Here is a 22,129-nt window from a genome sequence, read left to right on the forward strand (position 1 = left end):
AAATTGTTTTGTATCCCCTAAACATTGTCCATACAAATATGAAAACATAAATGAAAACACCAGTGCCAGCCTTGTCTCTGGTAAACATACTCAGTGTGTGATCTTGATTCACCAAACCTCAGTCCTGAATGGGGATATGAATCTAGTTAAAGCATTTCAGTGGTCACACTAGTAAACAAACATCCCATACACAGATTAAGGTGTAGTATTGTACTTAGTGCAGTACTTAGGAGAATTTACCTGTCTTGGTGAACTGATGTATTTCATTTGAGTCTAGGATGACTCCTAGAAAATATGACCATCTTCTACAGTGTGTCATGACCTACATCACACACCATCAGGAATGGACCGGAAGAGGTGTACAGGGGTCTGATCAAATCCTTCAGTGACTGGAGTCACAAAAACTGCCTCCTACTGAACACCTTTAAAACCAAGGAGATGGTAGTGGATTTTCAAAGGTCTAAGCCCCCTCCTTATCCAGTCAACATCTGTGGTGTGGACATTGAAACATATCTGGGTGTACAACCTGGACAATAAGTTGGACTGATGTTCTATATAAAAAAGGACAGAGACAACTTTTCCTCCTAAGGCGGCTTAGCTCCTTAGACATCTGCAGGAAGATGCTGCACATGTTTTACCAAACTATGGTAGTGAGTGTGTTGTTTTATGATGTAGTCTGCTGGGGGGGCAGCATAAATTAGAGTCCATCCTGGAATACACTGACCATCCCCTTCACAACATCCTGATGGAGCAGAGAAACAGCTGCAGTGGACGACTCACCTCAGTGAGCTGCAGGACTGAACCATACAGGAGATCCTTCATCCCCACTGCCATCAGGCTCTACTACACCTTAGACAGTGGTGGATGATGACTGTCTACAGACTTACTAATTAACTACAAGACTACCTGAACTTCCCTGTGGGTATAAATAAAGTTTATCATATCTTATCTCACCTCTATCCTTCCTCTAGCATAAGTATTTGCTCTGAAAAAGTTTCTTCAAGTTGTCAGGACCAGAAAAAAGCTCCTCACAATGCCAAAATGTGCTCACAACAATGCCATTGAAATAAAATATAACCACACAATCATTAAAGACATGTACACACAAAGAATTAAAACTATCTACATATGCATTTCTGAATTTCCCCCATGGGGGATGAATAAAGTATCTATGTATCTATGTATCTATCTATCTATCTATCTATCTATCTAATGAAGTTCTACAAAATCATAGTTTTACTTACTCTCCAGCGCTTCAATGCACCATGAGCTGTATCCAACATCAGGGTAGAAAGGTGAGCAGAAAACCAGCTCAGCACTGCTCCCATGGTGTCCGTCACAAATATACTCACACACATAATCACACTGTTCATACACATAATCACAGTCTCCTCTTGCCATGTACTGCATTCCCGCAGCTTCCCTCAGCACTCTTTTTTCCTCGTTCTTTGTCTCTGTGTTTATCCTCCATGATCAGCATTTGTACTTGCTAAGAGCTCACAGTTTTAAATTACAGATCCGCTCTACTTGCATAAAATCTCACAGAAAGAGAGTTGCACACACAGGGAAAAGCAGAACTGTGGTCCTGCTACATGCTGCCAGGGCTTAATCCAACCTTACAGTGATCTCTGTGTCTCAATAACAAGGAAAGACGCTAAGAAGCCCTGCTATAAATATAGAGCTGCAACTTTAGGCAGTGCAGGGTGCATGACAACTCTTCTGCAGGGCAAGCAACCTTTATGAAAGATAACTCAAACCAGATTAGGAGAGAAACAGCTCCCTATTGTACTTTAACAGAAACAATCTTTACAAGACTTTATCAATTTAAGTTGCCTGTGAAACAATCATACTATCTGACAGGATGCACTTTTCCTTCTCATAACTTTGTCTTATCCTCTGAGACCCATTGCTGCTAAAATTCCAGTTTTCTAAGGACAAACAGTGCATTGAGAAATTGCAATTAAACCATGATATTACTCCACTTCAAAGCAAAGGTAGTGGCTTATAACAGAAAAATTCTTATTAAAACTATAAGCCACATTCTTAGATTCACTGTGGAAATATATGTAAAACAAAAGACAGCATTCAAACAATGGACATCTCAGTGCAGGGTCTAATCACTTACAGTGGACAGTGTCAATTGTCTTAACTGCTTTTTACAAAGGTCAGCGAGTCATTTTTGATCTCCGTTAGTCATCGATTACCTACAGACATTATACTATAACACATGTCATGCTGTAGAACAAATGCATTGCTACAATCATTGTAAACACGCCTGTTATCATATCAGACTAATAAACAATAACTACTATGGCATAGTAGCATAACCTATATGTGTTCTGAGCTTCCTTCATTATACAAAGACAACTACAAACTGCCACAGAAACATCTTTTCATTCATACAGAAAGTTATTTATCCAAAAATATCATTTTGATTTAGCAAAATGACCCGGTATTTCTATAACCAAACAAGAAAATCTCTGGGTAATCACTCACTCACTGGTTAATCCAAGCGTCCTCCACTGGACGAGAGGCCAGTGTTATTTTCTGCTAATTAATTGGAGTTGAGTGTCTAAAAGAAGCTTAAAGACTTAGTGGTGCTCCCTTTCTACCACATAGTAGGGTGGCTGATTAAGACATAACACTCTGACTCTCCACCACAGTTATCCAGGCATGCGCATGGTTCATGTACTATCCTGTATTATAGGCAGAGTCTAACTTTCAGCACCTTGACATCTAATTGAAGTGGAAAATAGAAGTTCTTTATCTTGGCTCTTGGCTTTGTCTTTCCTCTGTAATAGCAAAGGCGGGCGACACACTTATAAGAGTGTAGTGTAACACTGTGGGGTCTTAGGTGTCTTGTTGATAACCCAATATTCATAAGTTACCTCTCTGTTTTTACTGAAATTGAAAGTTAATAATGTGGAGGGACATTCCAAAACCCTGGAGAAACAGACAGTAGGCTACACGGCATAAAGGCATCAAGTTGTTAGCTAAACCCTAACCTTAGCAGTGACCATTACTGGCCTAACCTTAACACTTACACTAACCTTAAGTCAAGTTTTTACTATAAAATCAAATGGCTTATTTACCTGGGGCAGCCTCTGGTGGCAGAAAACACTTCTAGCTATTCCAAATCAAAGCACTTTAAATGTGTAACGTAATACATTGTCTTGTGTCCTGCAGCCTCTAACATAAAGTGAGTTCAACTTGTTCTGGCTCTCTTGGGTTTATGCAAAACAAAGAAAAGGACATTGCTCAGTGTTACCTGATACAACAATGGGAATACATGGTTTAGAAAAAACTGATGTGCACATTTCTATTGTTTCATTTATGCTGTATTGAAATATTGGCCAACCCTACAGCCCAAACTACACTTTTGTTATACAATTGGTATTAACAAAAACAAAACAAAAAAAACAAACTGATCAGTATAAATGTAGTATTATGACCTAATGTCAACGCTGTTCCCTTTCACAACAGTCTCCATCAGAGTTTCCCAATAACACAGAGGACCACGTCCTACCCCCTTGATAACTGCTGCTGTAGAGATGGGGAGAAACTACTCTCTGTCACCTGGTAGGTTCTGTAATCTGCACTTTCAAAACATGCCAGTAGGGGGAGTTAAATACTTGACTAATGGTCATTTACAATAAGGCAGGATTTATTGAGTCTTTGATTTACATTGTCATTTCCTGCTTTCTGGTCCCTCTCTTCTTTGTTTGGTACCAACTACTTCACAGATAACATTTCTCAGAGTCAGTGCTGCATCTCGAGACACCACCTACATCCAGCAGCAAATGGAATGTGGATGTGGGTGTTGCGGCCGTGCCGATACATCAGGCCCAGGACAGCTGGCTATTGTTGCCAGCATGTGTAAGTGCACACACATCACACCAAACACACACATGAACTGCCATGCAAAAGAAAAAGATTCATCTTTTTCTTTTGCAAGACACAATAATGCCTCACTCTGGTGCACCGGCTGTGCCCAAACCCTGGACTTACTGCACTGGGAGCTGAACCTGACTTCTGTTCCTCCCGGTCACATCACAGTAACATGCAAACACCACCACTGTCTAATGCTTTCTCTGTGTAACTCTAAATGACACAATAGTTGCTGACTAACATCTGGGCAGTATCAATTATTATTTAGAGCAACACCCACACAAAGAGAACTTACCTCTAGAAGTGTCTTATCTGGTAGAAGATGTAGAGTTAGTGTTGGCAAACTGAAAACTACTCTTCCCTTCTCAATTTCCTCTCCTTCTGTCTCATCTCAATCAAAGCCTGCCCCTCCTCTGTCTCCCTGCTCTCTGAGGTCATCACCAGATTGTCACCTACTGTCTTGCATCTCCACAGAGAGGAGGAGAAACCTGATCTGTCAATGTGCCCTTCAAATCTGCAGATATTCCATGTTCAGTAGAACAGATTTACATGTAGAAGTGCTAATATGAATAAAACTGATAAGTGCTAAAAATCAAAACCACAGATCATGTGACTCCACATGTACCTATGTCATTTTTCCATACACATCAATTTCAAAAGCAACAACATAAGTATCAGGCTATAGAAATGACAGACACCAGAAAATGTGTAATATTCAGTGACAGGCTGTAGTAAATATTCAATAGGGATGAAGAAACAGACAACATCAGCTGCAAGTGAACACCAGACCAAAACCACTCAGATCAACCACTGGGAAGAGGTCACAGGTTAAAGGGCACCGACCAGAGATCGATGTGTCAGTCACATCTGACATCTGAGATCATCTTTCACCAGACAAAGTGTGTATTCTCTCCTGCTGCTGTCAGCCGTCGACACACAGCTTTCTATTGCTGTTTTATTACACAGGAAGAAGTGCACAACTGGTCCACCTGGAAAAATAGCTTGGCAATGTGGTATTTTACACTACAATACTGACTCCACTATCAATACTACCCCAAATACTACAGTACTGATTCAATAACATACGAATACTATGCATTATATGCCTGTTTGGACATAAAAATATTTCTCTTCTGTAAAAATTTCTTTAGAAATGAAAAGTGGAGCAATCTTATCAATGTGTATTTGTATTTTATAATAAATAGTTTTAGGCAACATATTTGGGTTGTTCTAACAAAATCAGGAAATGCCTTCAGGTACTTTAACCCTTCTGTAAACAGCAAGTATGAAGAGTGTGGTATGAAGAGGTAAATGAGACAGCCGGTAAATGAATTTTGTGAAAGTGGTTACACAGAAAAAGAAACAGACAGACTTAATGGAGCCCTATAGCTACAGCAGCCAGCTGTCTCTATTTACATTAGCTACTCAATTATTAATGCGGGCGAAGGAACACACAAGCTGCTGCTGTATGCATGATGGCAGACACATTGTGAACACATTCACAGAGGCATTTCTCAATGTATTATCTGATCTAATATTATAACGGTAAGTCTATTTACTTTTCAGACTAATGGAGTTACATTAAATCACTCTCCCCTCTTTTCAATAACTTAATACGTTATACAGAAATGCCACAGGTACTGTATGTGTGAGGTCTTTCCTGAATTTCCCTTTGAGGATGAATAAAGTTTAGAGCTCTAAGTGACCCTCTACATACCTTGGTGTCCTATATGTAAATTAAACTCTTAATGTTATTATAGGAAACTAGTCAGCCATGCTGAAGAGATCATTATTACTCCGTCATGACACTGATAAGAACTGTGTGAAAGCATTTTGGAGTCAATGCAGTTTAAACCTCCTACCAGTAAATATGAAGTACTGCTATATTTTAATGAGGAGGTGCAAGAGAGCACATCTAACTGATTATAAGCAAAAAGACAATAATGCTTTTCTGATGATTAGTGGGCAGAGCTGATGTCAGGCAAAATGAATCAGTGGAAAGGTCAACGTTTACCATTACATTTGAGTTTGCCTTGGCACATTTGCTTTTGCTGTCCACAGCTCCCAGTGAAAACAGAGGACTCCAGTTGGTAACAATGGCCTCCATTCAATGGGACTAAAGAGGCCATATTGTGCCTTATCCCAAAGAAACAGCAGAAAACAAGCATAGCTAACGAGCTGCAGTTCATTTTAAATGTCAAACCCAGCAAAGTGCTGATGCACCACAAGAACATAAAAAGTTTTCCAACATTGTAATGTTTGCTCTAGTGTCTAGTCTTTGTGACACAGTGTTGGCCAAGGTTAGCCCTTGTTCAGGATGAGTCATGTGGTCCTACAGCCTGACAGCCTGGGATGAGTCCCTGCCGAACCAGCAGACTGTCCTTTCCTTCCAAAATCAACAACCTTTCAATCAGTTATTAAAGCTATCAGTTGTAGCACTTGAAAACTTTGGACTTTGATGCCACTGAGTATTAACAAGAATTACATGACCTAGGAACAATATGCTGCATGTTTATACATAAAAAAGTACAATATGTGTGATAAACACACACACACAGACTAGTTTTAACTTGTTTTATACCTCGTTGGGACATTAGATTGTCTTACCCTCTTTTCCTGGAGATGTACCCTAACCTTAACCATAACCACTACCTGCCTGACCCTAACCTTTCCCTAAACCTACTCTCATGCTAACTTTAAACCAAGCCATCTCTTTAAATTTCTGTGATATACATGGTGGGGGCCATGAGGAAGCTTACTCCACGTCACTGTGCAAATAGGTTTTAGTCCCCACAGTATAGGAAAAACACACACACACACTTTCACTTGACCTAGCGTGCCTCCCCTCCAGAGGACGGTGCCATGGAAACAAGTCACAAAGGCCCAGGTTAAAATACCAAATGCACTGTGTGGGAAACAGCCAATAAGTCCCTGCAGAATACATTATTCTGGTCAGCATTTCCATCTGCACCAGCTCTTCACACACACAAATATGATATAGCTTCATTCATTTTACCTTTACCTGGACAGAAACAACAGATCCATTGGTTGCAAATTACCTCCTTTCAAAAAGGAGCTTAAGTCGCATTTATTTAGATAAGCTTTTAGATGACTGGTGTTTTTGTGTTGTTTTGTTGTTGTTATATTCATATTTTATTATTTAGTCTCTGCTGTTTTAAGGTTCAAAAGTTCTTTCATGTTTACAGCTTCACTTTGTAAAGCACTTGGTGATTCTGTATCTCTGAAAAGTGCTATATAAATAAAGTTTACTTACTTACTGCAAACATGGATGGGCAAAGTCAAGATCGCTAGCTAAAGTTTATTAAGTTTAAGTTTATTGCAGGTATTGCAGGTATTTGCAGGTGTTTGCAGGTGTTTGCAGGTATTGCAGGTATTGCAGGTATTGCAGGTATTTGCAGGTGTTTGCAGGTATTGCAGGTATTGCAGGTATTGCAGGTATTTGCAGGTGTTTGCAGGTATTGCAGGTGTTTGCAGGTGTTTGCAGGTGTTTGCAGGTATTGTAGCTGCATTTGCAACCAAGGAGGATGTCTGGGAGAAATTAGATCTAGACACTGATAATTTTATTGGTCCAAATGGAAGTCTGCTCCTATTGGTGGAGGACTTTTGGCAGGGTTGTACTGCTGCATGTTCTGTGTGTGAGCAGAGGAAATCCATGTGTGAGTGTTTTGAGCACGAGCAGAGGAAATTTATACTCTCATTTACCAGTTGATGCCCGTGAACTATAAGAGGATAATCATGCCATAAATCTGTGCTTACTTTGAACTTGTTAAGTTTAATTATATCTACAGGGCTTCTTATTAATCAATGAAATCTGAGTTGCATGTAGTTAACACAACTAACTAGTTAGTGTACTGTATATTGACTTTATATGATGGTTCAATCACATCAGTAATACATAACCCAAACTTAGCTAATCTAAAATTACATACTCATGTTAAAGTGTATGAATTATTAGCTGTTCACTGCCTCCTTCCTAAAACATGCCCCATTGTCGTCTTGCACTTATTTACAAACTAAAGGGGCTCTTTGCTACTGAAGGACAGCTCATTTATCATTGTGAGTGATTTTTCTATAGGTAATGTTTCTCACACTGCAGTTAATAAATCTTTCTTTCACTGTCAGGGACTGTGTAATAAAACCATCGGCAGCCTGGAGTTTACACTATCCTCGTTGTAACACTGACTGATTAAAAACTTTCAGCAGGCTCCAGGGAGTCTGAGAGCTTCTGGCAGACTTAAGATGCCTCTTTACATTAATCTCATCGTAGTTTAACATGTTGATCTCACGTCTGAGTACGCACCCTGGTTACTACTCTGCAAAAGTCTCAATGACAGTCTTACTTTTGGGCCTAGTAACATTTTTAATTTATTTTCAACACGAAACAACTTTAAATTAAATGCAATCAGATTAATGTCAAGCACAGAGAGATAAAGGTTAGCCAGTCATTACTCCATTTTTTAAGACTTTTTATAGTTTTAGATTATTTAATCAGCAGCAGATTAAAAGTGACAAATTACTGCAATGACATATTTAACAAATAAGTGTGTCTCTACTTAAGTGTAGTTTTATTGTAAAAGTTATTTTAAACAGATGTCTTATAATTTGACATTCAAAACCATTTAAAGTCAGCATAAAAAAGGTGTAGTGTCTCAGACTCATACATATCAGAGAACTAAGCTATTAGGGGTTCTCTTTTCATAAAATAGGGTGCAGAAGGATATCTGTGTGTCCAATAGTGTTTGTAATTTTGGTGACTACCAGCATTTGGGACACTGAATAAGAGTCACATTACTAGTGAGAGGAATACATTTCTGTCCAAATACTGAGGACTATTTATTTTATTTGAAACTAATCTTTCTAAATTATCACACATATTTTATAATTCAAATAATTTCACAATAAATTATTCACACTTCATTTTACGGTGGTGTGGCCTCTTCTCGTGATTTCTAGTCCTAGTTTAAATGCAATCACAATTTCTGATCAAACTCAGCAACAGCTGCACTGCCCTATATCAGCATAAACAGTGCTTCACTGTGCCTCTCCTCCCACCTCAGCATAAATGCATTCATTCATCACAGGAACATACCAAACACTAATATGCAAAAAAACAAAAAAAAAAAACAAAAATAGACTTGCATCTAAGTAAAACTATATCAACACTGTTTTTTAAGCTACACTGGCAGCTAAATAGAGCCTGGGGTCTTCACAGCTTAGATAATAGGGTTGCACAAAGACAAGTCTTGAGTGAAGAGCGAAATTAAAAGGGGTCATGGAGATGAATGATGTCCTTGTTCTTGGTGCTATTCATTTCTCCGTTATTTACAACTTCTTATAGCTCAACACTGACGTGTCCAGTACAGGTACACACTCCAATCACACTGGAGTGGTTTTACTTTTCTTCAGCTTTCTCCAACATTCAACTACCACCTGTACCAAATTGACCTGTACCAATGAAGCACTGGATGTCACAACCACATCTTATTCATGGTCTCCATTCACTCAACGGACCAAGCTCAGGTATAAATGACCTGGAAGGAACTTTGATTAGATGATAACGGATCTATTGCCTCCAGCACTGCTAACATCAGGGTAAAAATACTGATGGCTTTATGCAGAACATAAGAAACTCACAGCTGCTATTCTTTGGTCTCACAGCACAATCATAAGGAAGCACTGATGGTGATTAACGCCTGTTAGAAATTGAAATACAGCATGATCTCTCCCTTGTATCCAACTTGAGCATGGATCATTTTGAACCCTTTTTCCTGACAATAGCTGTAACTTACTGCATGGATCAATAGCCTCATCCACAACTTCAGATACATACATTTACACATCAAGTGGGGAAGCTGGTAAGCTGCAGCTCCATGACACTTGTTTTTATATGACACCTGCTGACACCATAAGTATTTCTTACTGTGCAGCATCAAAGATCAGTAGAGACAAGCCTCCTACTGAGAGCCGAGCATCCCATCAGTGAGGAGCAGGACAGGAAAGGAGGAGATTCAGCAGGTTAAAGTAGTACTGTATGCATAATATACTGTTCCTGTTGATGAAGGTGCCGCTGACACAGAAACAGGGTGATCCCTGAATGACTTAAGGTTGATTTGAAACTATGCTGTTGTTTTTTTTTGCATCCCCAAAACCAGCAGTCCCCAGTTAGCTGCAGTCATGACTCATGCTGTTCTCTGGCAGCCCAGCCTGTCTCTTCCCAGAACTCCAGAAATAAACGGTTGTGTTCTGGCCATGCTCCCGTCCTGTCAGAAATACAAAGGGAGGGAAACGCCACTGTGGTTTACGAGCCAAGGTCTGATTTAGATATTTGGTACATTAGAAAAGATGGACAAACCAGAACAGGAACAGGACTGGGCTGCTGAGACCGACAGTGCCTGTCAGCAGACAGATCCAGTCAGGAGTGGAAACAGCTGGATATATAATATTATATTTATAAGACAACCTGTTCAAACCATAAGAGAATAAACTGCTAATTTGCGATTGGTTTGTTTATTAACTCTAAGAAACATAGTAAGCATTTGAGGGCACATGCAAAAGTCCTAAAGGAATTTCTGTATCAGGCGTCTGTACTGAACGTTGGCACCAAACGCTCTAAGACACAGGACAGACTAACCAGATCTCAAAAAAAATCAGCACATCTTGATGCAGACATCACCTTGAAAAGGAGAAAAAGTCATCTTTGACAAAAAATAAATTGGTAGCTATGGAGCACAAACAACAGACACAAGAGGGGTGGCCACTCACTGTGGGAAGAATTGTTTGTCCTATTTGTGTGTCATGCTTAAGCATTAAAGTGTGACAATACTGTGAACAGTTGACTGAATCCTCTGTGAATTGTCACATTGGGCACCCACATGTAATCAACTCCCTGAAGGTTAGAGGTGACGCCCCTGATGGACACCATGAAATCTGTGATATGTTCCATCCATCAGAGGACACAGTACCAAACACCGCTAAGCGGCCAAAAGGTAAGAACACTTCTTTGTGGTCACAACCTGGAAAAATATTAAGTAATGGCAATAACATTAGAAAACCTATGATCCTTTTTGAGATGTGATGAGATGTGATGCATTTACTGTTTATATATAAATAATAATCAGTGATAAATAAATAAACATATAATAATAAATAAAAATAAAAATAGTGTGCCAGCAAAAACAATCCTCTCCTTATACAAACTGTGAAACACGTCTGCTGATCGGTTTGCGGTGATACAGACCATAATATGAGATGACCTGTGGGTCCAAGGAGTACTTCTAACATCACACACACACAGACACACACACACACACACTCACTGACACTTGTTTTGCAACTCGTGGGGATATTTCTTTGACTGGTTGGAGACCTGCCCTAACCCTAACCATAATCACTACCTTCCTAACCCTAACCTCACCCTAACTTTAAACCAAGTCATCTTAAAAATTTTTAAAACAGCTGAACAAAGTGTTGAGATTTGTTGCAGCAGCCCTTCTCCAGGCCACAGGAGGGACCCCTGCACAACCTAAAGCCAGAACAATGGATTTTGATAAAAGACCAGTGGAGAAAACAGTAGTAAACTCATACTGCTAGCTCCTAACTTCCCCGACAGCAGTAAAAATGTGCATGAAAGCGACATGGATTCATGCCAGCCACTGCATGAAAATCCCAGTCCTGCACAGTCCCCGTAGATCTGAAAGCTACATCATCATCATAAAGAAGATCTCACTTCGCCTTCCTGACCTGCTGGGAGTTTCTTTAGATTACTTCTCTATTGTTTTCAGTATCACCTGTCACAAGAACATGTACTGTAAATGCCACTTTGTGTGAACATTTCATTCATACTGTTTTGATTCCTACAGAACTACAACCTTCATACTAAGATTATCTTTAGCATCTGAAGCCTTTTGGACTTGTAGTACACCACCGGCATGTGTAGCTTTTAGAAGCAGTCTCTGTATTATTGCTCATAAAGAGCTGTCAAAGACACTGAGATATGATATTTACTGTACATACTGGCACTGAACACCACTGCAGTGCTGGCCCATGATTAACCTGCTCCACCCTCTACACAGAAACTCGTGTTTACAATGAGTAGCAGCAGACTTTCTCTGTACCCTCTTTCTGACAGGGCTGAGATCTGCTCCCTGCAAAGTATCGACCAAATGTGTTTGCAATTCAGTTATCTCCCAAAGCTCGGGAGACTGTTGACACATTTTGGGTTTAGCTTCACTGCAGTATTTCTACTAAAGGCCTTGCAGCTGTAACAACCACACTATACAATGATTGGCACGTATGGACATACTGTATATGAGTGTGCTGCTGTAACATGCCAAGCTCATAGTATCAGGCGTCCATTATATACTCCAGTGTTCAAACAGCCATACAACTCCAGCTTTCCTCAACAGCCACCGGCCTATTGGATGATTGATGTTTGATCCAAACACAGACTGTATAATAAGCTGGGACACTGCTCAGAGTTTCAATGTCATTTTTTTTCTGTAGTAAAGGCATGATTGGGAAAAGAACAGGAAAGGGATGGTGCTGTAGGTAATGAACACTCAGTACATCCAAGTAAAACTAATAAAATCCACTACAACAGTTCTGCAATAAATCCTAAAGCAATTTAATCAATAACCTATGACCTTTATGTAGGCAGGATAACTTGCAGGGTTGTTGTATTATCCTGCACTAATTGTAGCATGTGGCAAATCTTACTAATAACATAAATTTCTATAAATGTACCACTAAAATGCTAAAATGCAAAAATACATAATCATCACAACTCTGACAGCTCTGATTCAAATAAAATCCAGAGAAAACAAGAACAACATCAGTCTCTTGTTTTCTCCACAAGTGAATGAAAGACCCTCCAAATTTCCTGGGTAACCAACAGTTACAGGGGGAAATCATCATGCATCCACTGCTCCATTAGCATAACAAGCGCTGCAGAGGCTCAGGCCAAGTCTGTGAAGCTCAGAGTGTCAGTTCTTGTGCCACCTCCCATCCTCACCCACGCCCCCTCACACAGACACTATTCTCCGTTCCTTCCGTTCACTGCAAGTAGGCACTTAACACTGAGCTTTGTTTTCTCAAAATGAATCATTGATGAGGGTGAAATGCAAATCAGTTGTCCAAAGCTTAGCATCTTGATGAGGCTGAGAATGTACCACCAGAACCCTTCATCTGGGTCCATTAACAGGAGCTGGATCTGTGTTTATCAAGCATCTGGAGTAGGACATGAGTCCTAACCAGGTAAAAACTGTAAGCATGAAGTATATTTGGTCCTGCTTCTCAGGTTTCACATGTCAGGTTACTCAAATCTGCGTTCTTCACTGATTCTGTCTATTAGAGAAGTTCCATCTTGGATACTCAACCACTGACCAGATAGATATAAAACCTATACATAAAAAAGTGCTGCTATTTTATGTTTTCCCCCTGTGTAATACTCTGAACTACAACTGTCAGGAAAACCATAGCCACATTTGGACCAAACAGTCCCAGGGAATCAGAACTACCCCACTGAGGAACGGACTCGAGACTGCAGGAATGTTTAAGTAACGTAAGAGGCTGATGATTGCTGAAGTGATGTAACTTCTGCAAGACATTCAACAACAATGCTAATATGAAATTTTCATGTTTTCCTTTGATCCATCAACATTTCTCTGAACTTTCTCTGTCTGAAGGTAACCTGGACTTTGGCATTGGTCCATTTGTGAGTTGTTTTTTTTTTTCTTCATGTCAAAAGCTGTTGTTTATGTTACTTTTGGTGGCTTGAGTTCTGCACTGGCTTTGTGTTTGATGAATCAACGTAAACATACATCACTCATGGTTCCAATTGTACTGAAAACTACCTACTCTGGAGTAGGAGCTAAAAAAGTCCCCTAAAACATAGTTTAAGAACTATTATAGTTCTCAGTTCCTGCGTTGTGGACTCACAAAAAAAAGGAAGAACTTCCTCCAAAGGCTCCAAAGACTATGAAAAAGTTTCTCCAGTCTGAAAGCGGCTTATGATACGGCCTGACACAGACTCACTGTGGGAAATTGGATCAGTGGTGCTTTGCTCTTGTGGTTTCTGTCTTTTGGTCTTATTTCAACTTTCTGTGCAATTCCTCAGAGGGAAACTTTATACCTGTTAAACTACAGGATCAATGAGAATCCTCTTAAAATGTACAATTAATGAGAAGAAAATATTTCATAAGTCTGAATTGGTGAAACTGTGTGGTCTGAGCTCTAATGAAATGTGACAGTGAGTACCAGCCGGACATTATCAAGAGCAGGATGGTAAGGGGAGAAACTCCATCCAAGCTATGGGCTAGTGGAGCAAAGCTCATTAACATGAGGTGTAATCCTCTGTTCCTTCACATCCATGAAAAACGAGTCTCTGAGTCTGATCTTTTTGTGGAATCACTGAACACAAACCTCCTGAGAAAGGTCTTCACAATTTGAGAAATTATTTCACCTATGCCCTTTTACCTTGACTACTCCTAAACTCATTTATACACACACACACACACACTGAGCTGTTTTGCTCAGCCTGGACAACTAGAGAAACCTAATGACCAGGCAGAGAAACCGTACGTCCAGAAAAAGAAAAGCAGTCAGTCATTATCCTCTTTCTGGCTCATTTCATCTTCCTTTGTGAGGAATGCTTTCTTCTTTTTTCTAGAGGAATCTGGGTTAGACTTGTATCAAAGTAATCCCGTCCTACTCTGAGTCCTGGACTCACACTCATAAAAAAGTGATGTCATGGATGTGTTGTCCTCTGTCTGGGACCTGACGCCTGACAAAAAAAAATTCACACCCCTGTACACTGTGATAAAATCTAATATTACTCTTGTGATATATTTTAAATGCATTACATTTTAACATGTCATACAAAGTCTTCAATTTGGTATAGAGACTTGTTTTTACAACACCTGAATGCACACACTCTTCATGTGAGCTACAAAGCAACACAACAGTAACAGTACAGTTAATTAGTAAGACATGAGCAGGTCTTGGCCGCTTTCAGAGGTGTTGGCCTCTCATTATTCCCACTATTGATGGCTGTAATCATTTCTCCAGTGCACACTAGAGAGATTCCTGCATCTGACATAGTACACCAGAATTTCCTAGATGTTAGAGTTCATAGAGCTTTCAGCACTAAACAGTGTTGCAAGTGAAAAAGAGTACCATATAAACACCATATAAACTGCTGAGGAGTATCTAAGCCAGGGAATGGAAACCCCACTTTACACAGTGAAGTGACAGGAGCTGGCAGGAAATAAAGAGGCAATGATGTGAGAAATGTCAGGCCACCGAAGCATCAAGGCACTCCACTTAGTCTTTGAATTTACTTTCAGCTTCAATTTGTTTTCTGAGCTGCTGACCAATACAAGTTAAGTCTTTCAGCACTCACCAGGTTTACAGACATGGCCTCAACATGGCCTCATATGTTACAGTACGTTACAGAATACTACTTTACTCCTGCCGTTTGCTGCTGTCCAGCTTGCATCTTAACACTATTCCATGTTGCTCCTACTACTTGTTTTGTACTCTTCTCTTTGAAACATTTTTCAGTCAAAATGCTCAATATGACTGCAAAAATGAGCTGCTGACAAATTTTGTAAGGCCTCTAAATACAGCACATGATATTAATTTCAAGGACCTCTGGTCATCTTACTGCGTTGCTTCAAAGTCGTCTTTGAATACAAACTTACAGATAAAGCATTGTGAGATCTTTTGGTCCTTCAAACACTCCATCCAGAAGACATTCTGCAATTTCTTTTGTCACATTTCTATGTGGCACATATTTAAATGTTTATACTATACTGAACAGTAAAGATAAGTCACCACATTCTGTACATAATAATGTGTAATAAAACATGGTGGTCATATTTTTTTGCATGCCACAGTCCGTCTATCCATTAATTATCTATACCCACTTAGTCCTATTTTAGGGTCACAGGGATCTGCTGGAGCCTATCTCAGCTCTCTTTGGGTGAAAGGCAGGGGTACACCCTGGACAGGTCACCAGTCCATCACAGGGCCACATAGAGACAAACAACCTCACACACTCACACTCACTCCTATGGGCAATTTAGAGTCACCAATCAACCTGACATACATGTTTTTGGACTGTGGGAGGAACGTGCAAACTCCACGAAGAAAGGTGCCTGACAGGTTTAGAACCAGGAACCTTCTTGTTGTGAGGCAACAGTGCTAACCACTCATCCACTGTGTTGCCATGCTATAGTCAAATGGAATAAAAATAAGAAGAGGAAGTCTGACTCTGTGGTCAGACTGGTTCTGGTTAGATTCATTAGCAGCGATGCCACTGAACTAGGAGGGGCACAAAATAAAAAGAGAAGGGAGGAAAGGCCCTGACCATGCATGTGTAACTCAGCCACAGTGGGCTAACTCTTAGCACTGGGCTGACACACAGAGACAGACAAACACACTCACACCTGCTATCACCAATTAATGAGCTGAACTATGGCCAAAGAAAGGACAACCAGCCACGCTCATGGTGCACCTTACTGTGCCCTGCATTAACATCAACAATGAACTGTAAACTACAAATTATATGATAGATCAACTGGATGTAGAACACGGTGATAAATCAGTCAACCACTAATAAACAGAGAGGGGTTTTTTATTCTCAGTAAGACTGGGCTTTTATATTTGCAACTGCAATGAAGGAATAGAACCCAAGTGCAGACCCATGAGATGAAAATGAAGAGTTTATTACAACATCATGGGAAAATAAAAAGCTTACTGAAGGCAGACAAAACTGAGCAGGGTCAACTAAGAGTGAAGTGCCACTCCAAATGTAAGTCTGTAACAAGCAATCAGTCCAAACCAACATTAAATCCAGGATAGGAAACAGGCAAAACGCAAACACAGAAATTCCAGACAGAGTTCACGAACAACTAAATAGTCCAATGCAAACAGGTGAAGTTCAGGGGAGCAGGCTAGAGGCAGAGTTCAAGACAAGGTCAGTCCAAACACAAGGAACACTAGGAACACTAAGTGCACTGGCAGCACATTGAGATGTGATATGAGATGAGATAAACTTTATTAATCCATGAAGGGAAATTCAGGATAGGATTCAGCATGGTAGAGACACAAGGTCTGTATTTAAAGGGAAAGTAAACAAGGGGATGAGACACAGGTGTGTGCAAAGGACAGAGCGAGAGAGAGTCTGAAAACATCTAAGGCTGATTTTCTTGGCCCAGGGTGCTTGGATCCTGCTGCGTACATTGAACTTAGTCTTATCTCATGGGCTTCATCTGATGTGATGTCCTTGTACTTCTGACCATTACTGTCTTTGTGTTAATGTGGTTTTTCACAGCAATTTTATGCCTAATTTCACTTGTCCTCAATCTACAGCAATTATATTTAATGAAGCAATTTTAACAGTCCTGTTTTAGGCACTGAGTGGATAAGCCTTTAAATACTTTTAACCTAATTTTGGATAAGATACCTCTTTCAAACCTAGTAAACCTAAAAATAAAACATATCCGCTCTGGCCAAAGGAAGATTGAGTGTTAAAACACAATTCTCACAGAGCTAAGGCATCAAAGCTTAATGCCAACCCAATCACACTTTTGCAACTCACACTATAATTACATACAATAACACTATTTAATAATATATTAATTCATATTTTACGTACTTTTGACTAAAATCAGTATCAGTTCAGTAAAACTAAATATTGTGTTGCAATTGTTTTCACAAAAACAAATAAATAAATAAAGCTCACTGACTGGGCTGCATGACAGGACCTTGACTTGATTCTCTTACAAAAGGTCCCACACTGACACCGATGCTGAAAACCTGTTGTCGTGCTGTGGACTGAACCAGACTGAAGCACCCAGAGACCTAGACTAGACTGTGGTCTCTCCTGTTAAACCAGCACATAAAGGAGGTGACAGCACTTGGAACCAGTGGTAGGTTTAAATGCCCAGAGCCTTTTAAGATGCCACCAAACACAAGTACATTGACTACAGCACTGTCACTGAAAAGAAGATATACAGCTACCAGAAGAAAATGGCCCATTTGTGCAGACTTCTGGATCAGCTGCACCGTTGCTAGGTTTGAGGTTTATTCTGAGAAAACAATTTTTAACTACAAGCACTGATTCTCATTCACACAAAAAACTGTGGCGAATCAACACCCAAACCATTTTCAGCAGAATTTTATTCCACATAATGGAAACGGCAAAAAATGACTGCAACCTGCCCCCATACTTGACGCAAGGGGTGAACAGCAGTAGGTTTTCAATTATAATTCAACTTTTAATGAGTCAGTAAAGTGAAATGGTCATGTGATCAGACCATATTCTGCTAATGGTGCAAGATGAACTTCACTTGATTTTTTCATATAAATAAATTGAGGCATTTATTTGTGAGCTGCTAATACACTGTTAATACAGAATATCTCTGCATTACTCTTCAGAATGATATGACGTTACAAGCTTTTTTATTTGAAAGAGGCAAAGTTGTGTGTTGAAAGCAACAGCATCACAACCATGTGATGTAGGAATAGATGAAGATGTTTAAACCGTAAACATGACTGTGAGAATACACATAATGCCAATTGTCAATTACACTTTGCACCGAAACATTTAATGCTCAATTTTTACCTACTACTTTTAATGACTGGTGAACAAGAAAGCCAGTAAGCAAAGATATGGAACTTAAACTAACATTAACTCAATTCAAGGTTTTATCTTTCTAGCCCTCAGCCCAGATACCCTTGTCAAGGAGTTCAAAGAACTCTGTCAATTTGCAGATCCTAGGTACTGTCTCTTAAAAGGACCTTATGCATGTCAACTATCCCCACTTGCATTTTTTATGTATATTGTTTTTGTATATAAGGCAAATGGAACAAATCCCTTGCTACGAATGGTTAAAATCTTTAGCTGCTGCTTTTTGGCAGGTCATTGTCTGAGAGCCTCAAATATTGCACAGGTGGTCACTTCAGGCCTCAGCAGATTTGTGCTTTTGCAGAGTGACAAATTGTACCAGTGTAGTTTGATATGAAAACACCTACCTGCTAATCAACATGAGCAATTGTTTATTTCAGAGCATAAATAAGTACGGTTTACTGTATTTTATGTCTGCTCACCTTAGTGCATGTGCCATTTGGTCAGTTATACAGAGAAAGTTGACCGTGTTGCTACAGTAGAGTTTAAAACTTTTTCAACCACTTCAAGTGTAAATGTGGACAGAAAATTAACACTAACAATCAAATTATTAAAAAGATAGCAGAGATAAAAGACAGTTCAGTTCAATGTTACATTTACCTACACTAAACCAGTTGGACAGATGTGTTTCTGCATCTGGGTTTGATATTTGAAAAATGCTGTTTCCCTTTTTTCATGGCCAAAGGCACCAAACAAGCTTTGGCATGTCATTATTCTATTTAAACAGCACCCTGCTATAAGCCAGAACAGACAACAGAGCCTGGATTATTCCACATGTTCAAGCGGTATCATAACAGCTGGTTAAACCTGATAATACAGCTCAAACCTCCATTGATAAGTCATGCTAACAGCTTACATACTGATTTTACCAGGCTAAACACATGAAAACACAATCCAAGGATACACTACTGGAAGATTATAACTGTTTGTGTGTTCAGAGTTTTCACTTTATAAAGTGAGCGCTATGTTATATAATTTACACTAGATAAAAAAACAAGGTGGAACACCCGGTAACACGTGTTGGGAAAAAGCAGCTTATTTTCTATTGCTCTCTTACCTGTAGAGGAGCAGACTGCAGTCTGAGTTTCTGAGGAGAGAAAAAGAAAAGTAACACAATGAGGAACAGAACATTTATAGGATAAATCTTTTAAAGAGCTGATATTGTGGCCGTTGGATTTAAACATGTCTGGGACACTTTATTCAAATGAATCGTTTAGTTTTCTCTAAATCCGTCTTTACACACAGGCCAGATTCCTCTCTATCTATCAGCTGGTTGTGTCTGAAGTTATAAACGTATGATGTACATTATTCATGAGCACCTATTCTGATTGGCTGACTGTCCATTGATGTCATTAGTGGTGTTTCCTTTTTTCTTTTTGGGTCAAAACATGACAAGAAGAATACAACCTCTCATTGGTGATTGTGTCACCCTGAAAAACCATACAGCTTGCCATAAGCTGAACACTAACACACCAATTGCCACAGGCACAAGTTTTGGGCAACAGTGCACCATCTGTACAGGGCTTGCACAGCCTATCACCAACTTGTGCAGATGAAGAAATTTATGTCACACCCTTGCATTAACTGGCCTATAGATGTGGCAAGGCACAAACTTTTCAAAGTCACCATTTAAGTGCTTGCAGCTTGATAAAACTTTGGTGTGCCCCTTTAAGTGCAGCATTTTGCAAGGTTTAAAAGTGATTCATCCATTATCTACAGTGGGAGCCATTCAAAGTGTCATACTGTTAAAGTACAGTGGGTTTACGGCATCTTCACAGCGTTGTGGTGGTTGTCAGAGAAACCTCAACCTGCTGTCCTTCTTTCTGCCACCAGGTGTCATAAAGTCACTCCCTCATCACTACGCTACTGGATGTGAAAGTACACTGGAGTGGAGACCTGTGTGTTAGAGGTCGACTGATCTGGTTTTGATTTCCATGCCGATTTTTAGAAATCAGGGCATATATAATCATAAAAAATCATTAGGAATAAGGAGGTATAGATGATGGATGGATGAATAGATTTTTTTTTTTGACAATAAGTTGTCCGATTTTCTTTTACTGGTTATTCACATTTTGTGTCTAAAAGTCAGGGGTTATTCTATTATCAGCTCAGCTCCTAAGCTGAATGTGACATTGATGCAGTGTCTCATGGCCTGTGCTCTTTCTGCTGACTAAATCCTGCTCTCTCCCCTTCTCTCCCCCAGGATTCACCAGGATGACTTTTGTTCTCCTGTGTCCAATTATGATGCCACACATGTTGTTTGTGTAGATGGATGTTATCAGGTCATATATTTTACAGACCAGATACTACTTTGCAGTAATCTGTAATATAATATATAATAAATAATAATGGTGCCAAGTTCAATGAAATTTCAGACTTTTTAATGAACGCAGTAATTTAGTTGCAGACAGATTTGTTAGTGCTTATCTATAAAAGACAAAGGGTTCAATCTGTCTACTGTCTCGAGGTGAGAAGAAGGTGAGTCTTCCTGAAGCCCATTTTCTACACCCAAAGTTAACAACGTACAGGCTGAGACTTTGACACAGCTGAAACATGGTCTTTCCCAACATTATAACATTATAACAAACAGTGTTTTGGGGAAGGTTTAGGCTATATGACTGTTACCATTCTCTGAGTTTGAGTCTGGATGGAAACCTCTACATGACCTGAGGTCTCCCCAAAGGGCCTAATTGTGGACAAAGATTTCCTGTCTGTAATATAAAAAAGTCACTTAGAGGTACTGCACGTACAAAGAAATCTCTGTGTGTGTACAAAGTGTTTTTGTTTTGTGTTGCTCAAAGTGCTCTGGTGTTAGGATACATTTAAAATAAACTGAAATAAAAATGAACAAACAAATCCCTTGACTGACTAAATTCAACTGCACAGCCAAGCATGTTGTGAGGCGTCTCACCTGGTACCATCTGAACAGAGCCCAGCACAGCAGGTAAGCCGCCAGGCTGAATTTGGCGGTGCGGTATCTCTCCGGTAGACAGGTGAGATACATGAGCAGCTCCGACCGTCCTTCGCCGCTCGGCTCCTCTGCAGCCGAGTCCCTGCTCCTGCCGGAGCTGCCGGTTATTGCGTCCATTATTGTTCCCCGCTGCAAGAAGGCTGAGTGCGGCTCAGGACAAATTCACAGCTTCCCTCAGACTCCACTGCCTGGTGCTTTCAGGAGCGACTCCCATACTGTCTGCACCCTGACCAACTTTTCTTGACGCTGAGGGTGCCAGCGGTGAACCAGCACCAAACCAACCAGCTCACGTCCAATATAACCCGCAACTTTGAGCCCGGAGCATTTCCAGCATAATGGCATCCATTTTTCAAATTAAAAGTCCCAGGACTACCCCTTGGATCCCACTCTTTAAGTATTTGCTGCTATGCTTTCATCAACAGTCTCCAGTGGACACCAAAGTCATTGCTGCCTCTCAGCGCCCCATGCTGGCAGAATCACTGCTGCTGTTTATACCTGACGTGTTTTTATTATTTTGGTATCAACGTATTTCTGTCTTAATAACAAAACACGAACCACAC

The 22,129-nt window shown here is 39.9% G+C and overlaps 1 protein-coding gene across 3 annotated transcripts in view; it reads right to left on the minus strand.

The window, feature by feature from the left end:
- The window catches only part of LOC113121448 (Rho guanine nucleotide exchange factor (GEF) 4), an 81,667-nt gene extending 59,807 nt beyond the window's left edge, over positions 1–21,860 (minus strand). For 2 of the 3 annotated variants that reach the window (XM_026291960.1, XM_026291959.1), the window contains exons 1-2: positions 21,510–21,860; positions 19,656–19,685 (exon numbers count right to left, since the gene is read on the minus strand). In XM_026291960.1, coding sequence (XP_026147745.1) covers positions 19,656–19,685; positions 21,510–21,686 — 207 coding nt within the window. In that variant the 5' untranslated portion in view covers positions 21,687–21,860. The remainder of the gene's footprint in view (positions 1–19,655; positions 19,686–21,509) is intronic. The other variant, XM_026291961.2, reaches the window with a different exon arrangement.
- Positions 21,861–22,129: the final 269 nt, after the last annotated feature.

Source organism: Mastacembelus armatus, chromosome 20, assembly GCF_900324485.2.
Source record: "Mastacembelus armatus chromosome 20, fMasArm1.2, whole genome shotgun sequence".
Lineage (NCBI taxonomy): Eukaryota > Metazoa > Chordata > Actinopteri > Synbranchiformes > Mastacembelidae > Mastacembelus > Mastacembelus armatus.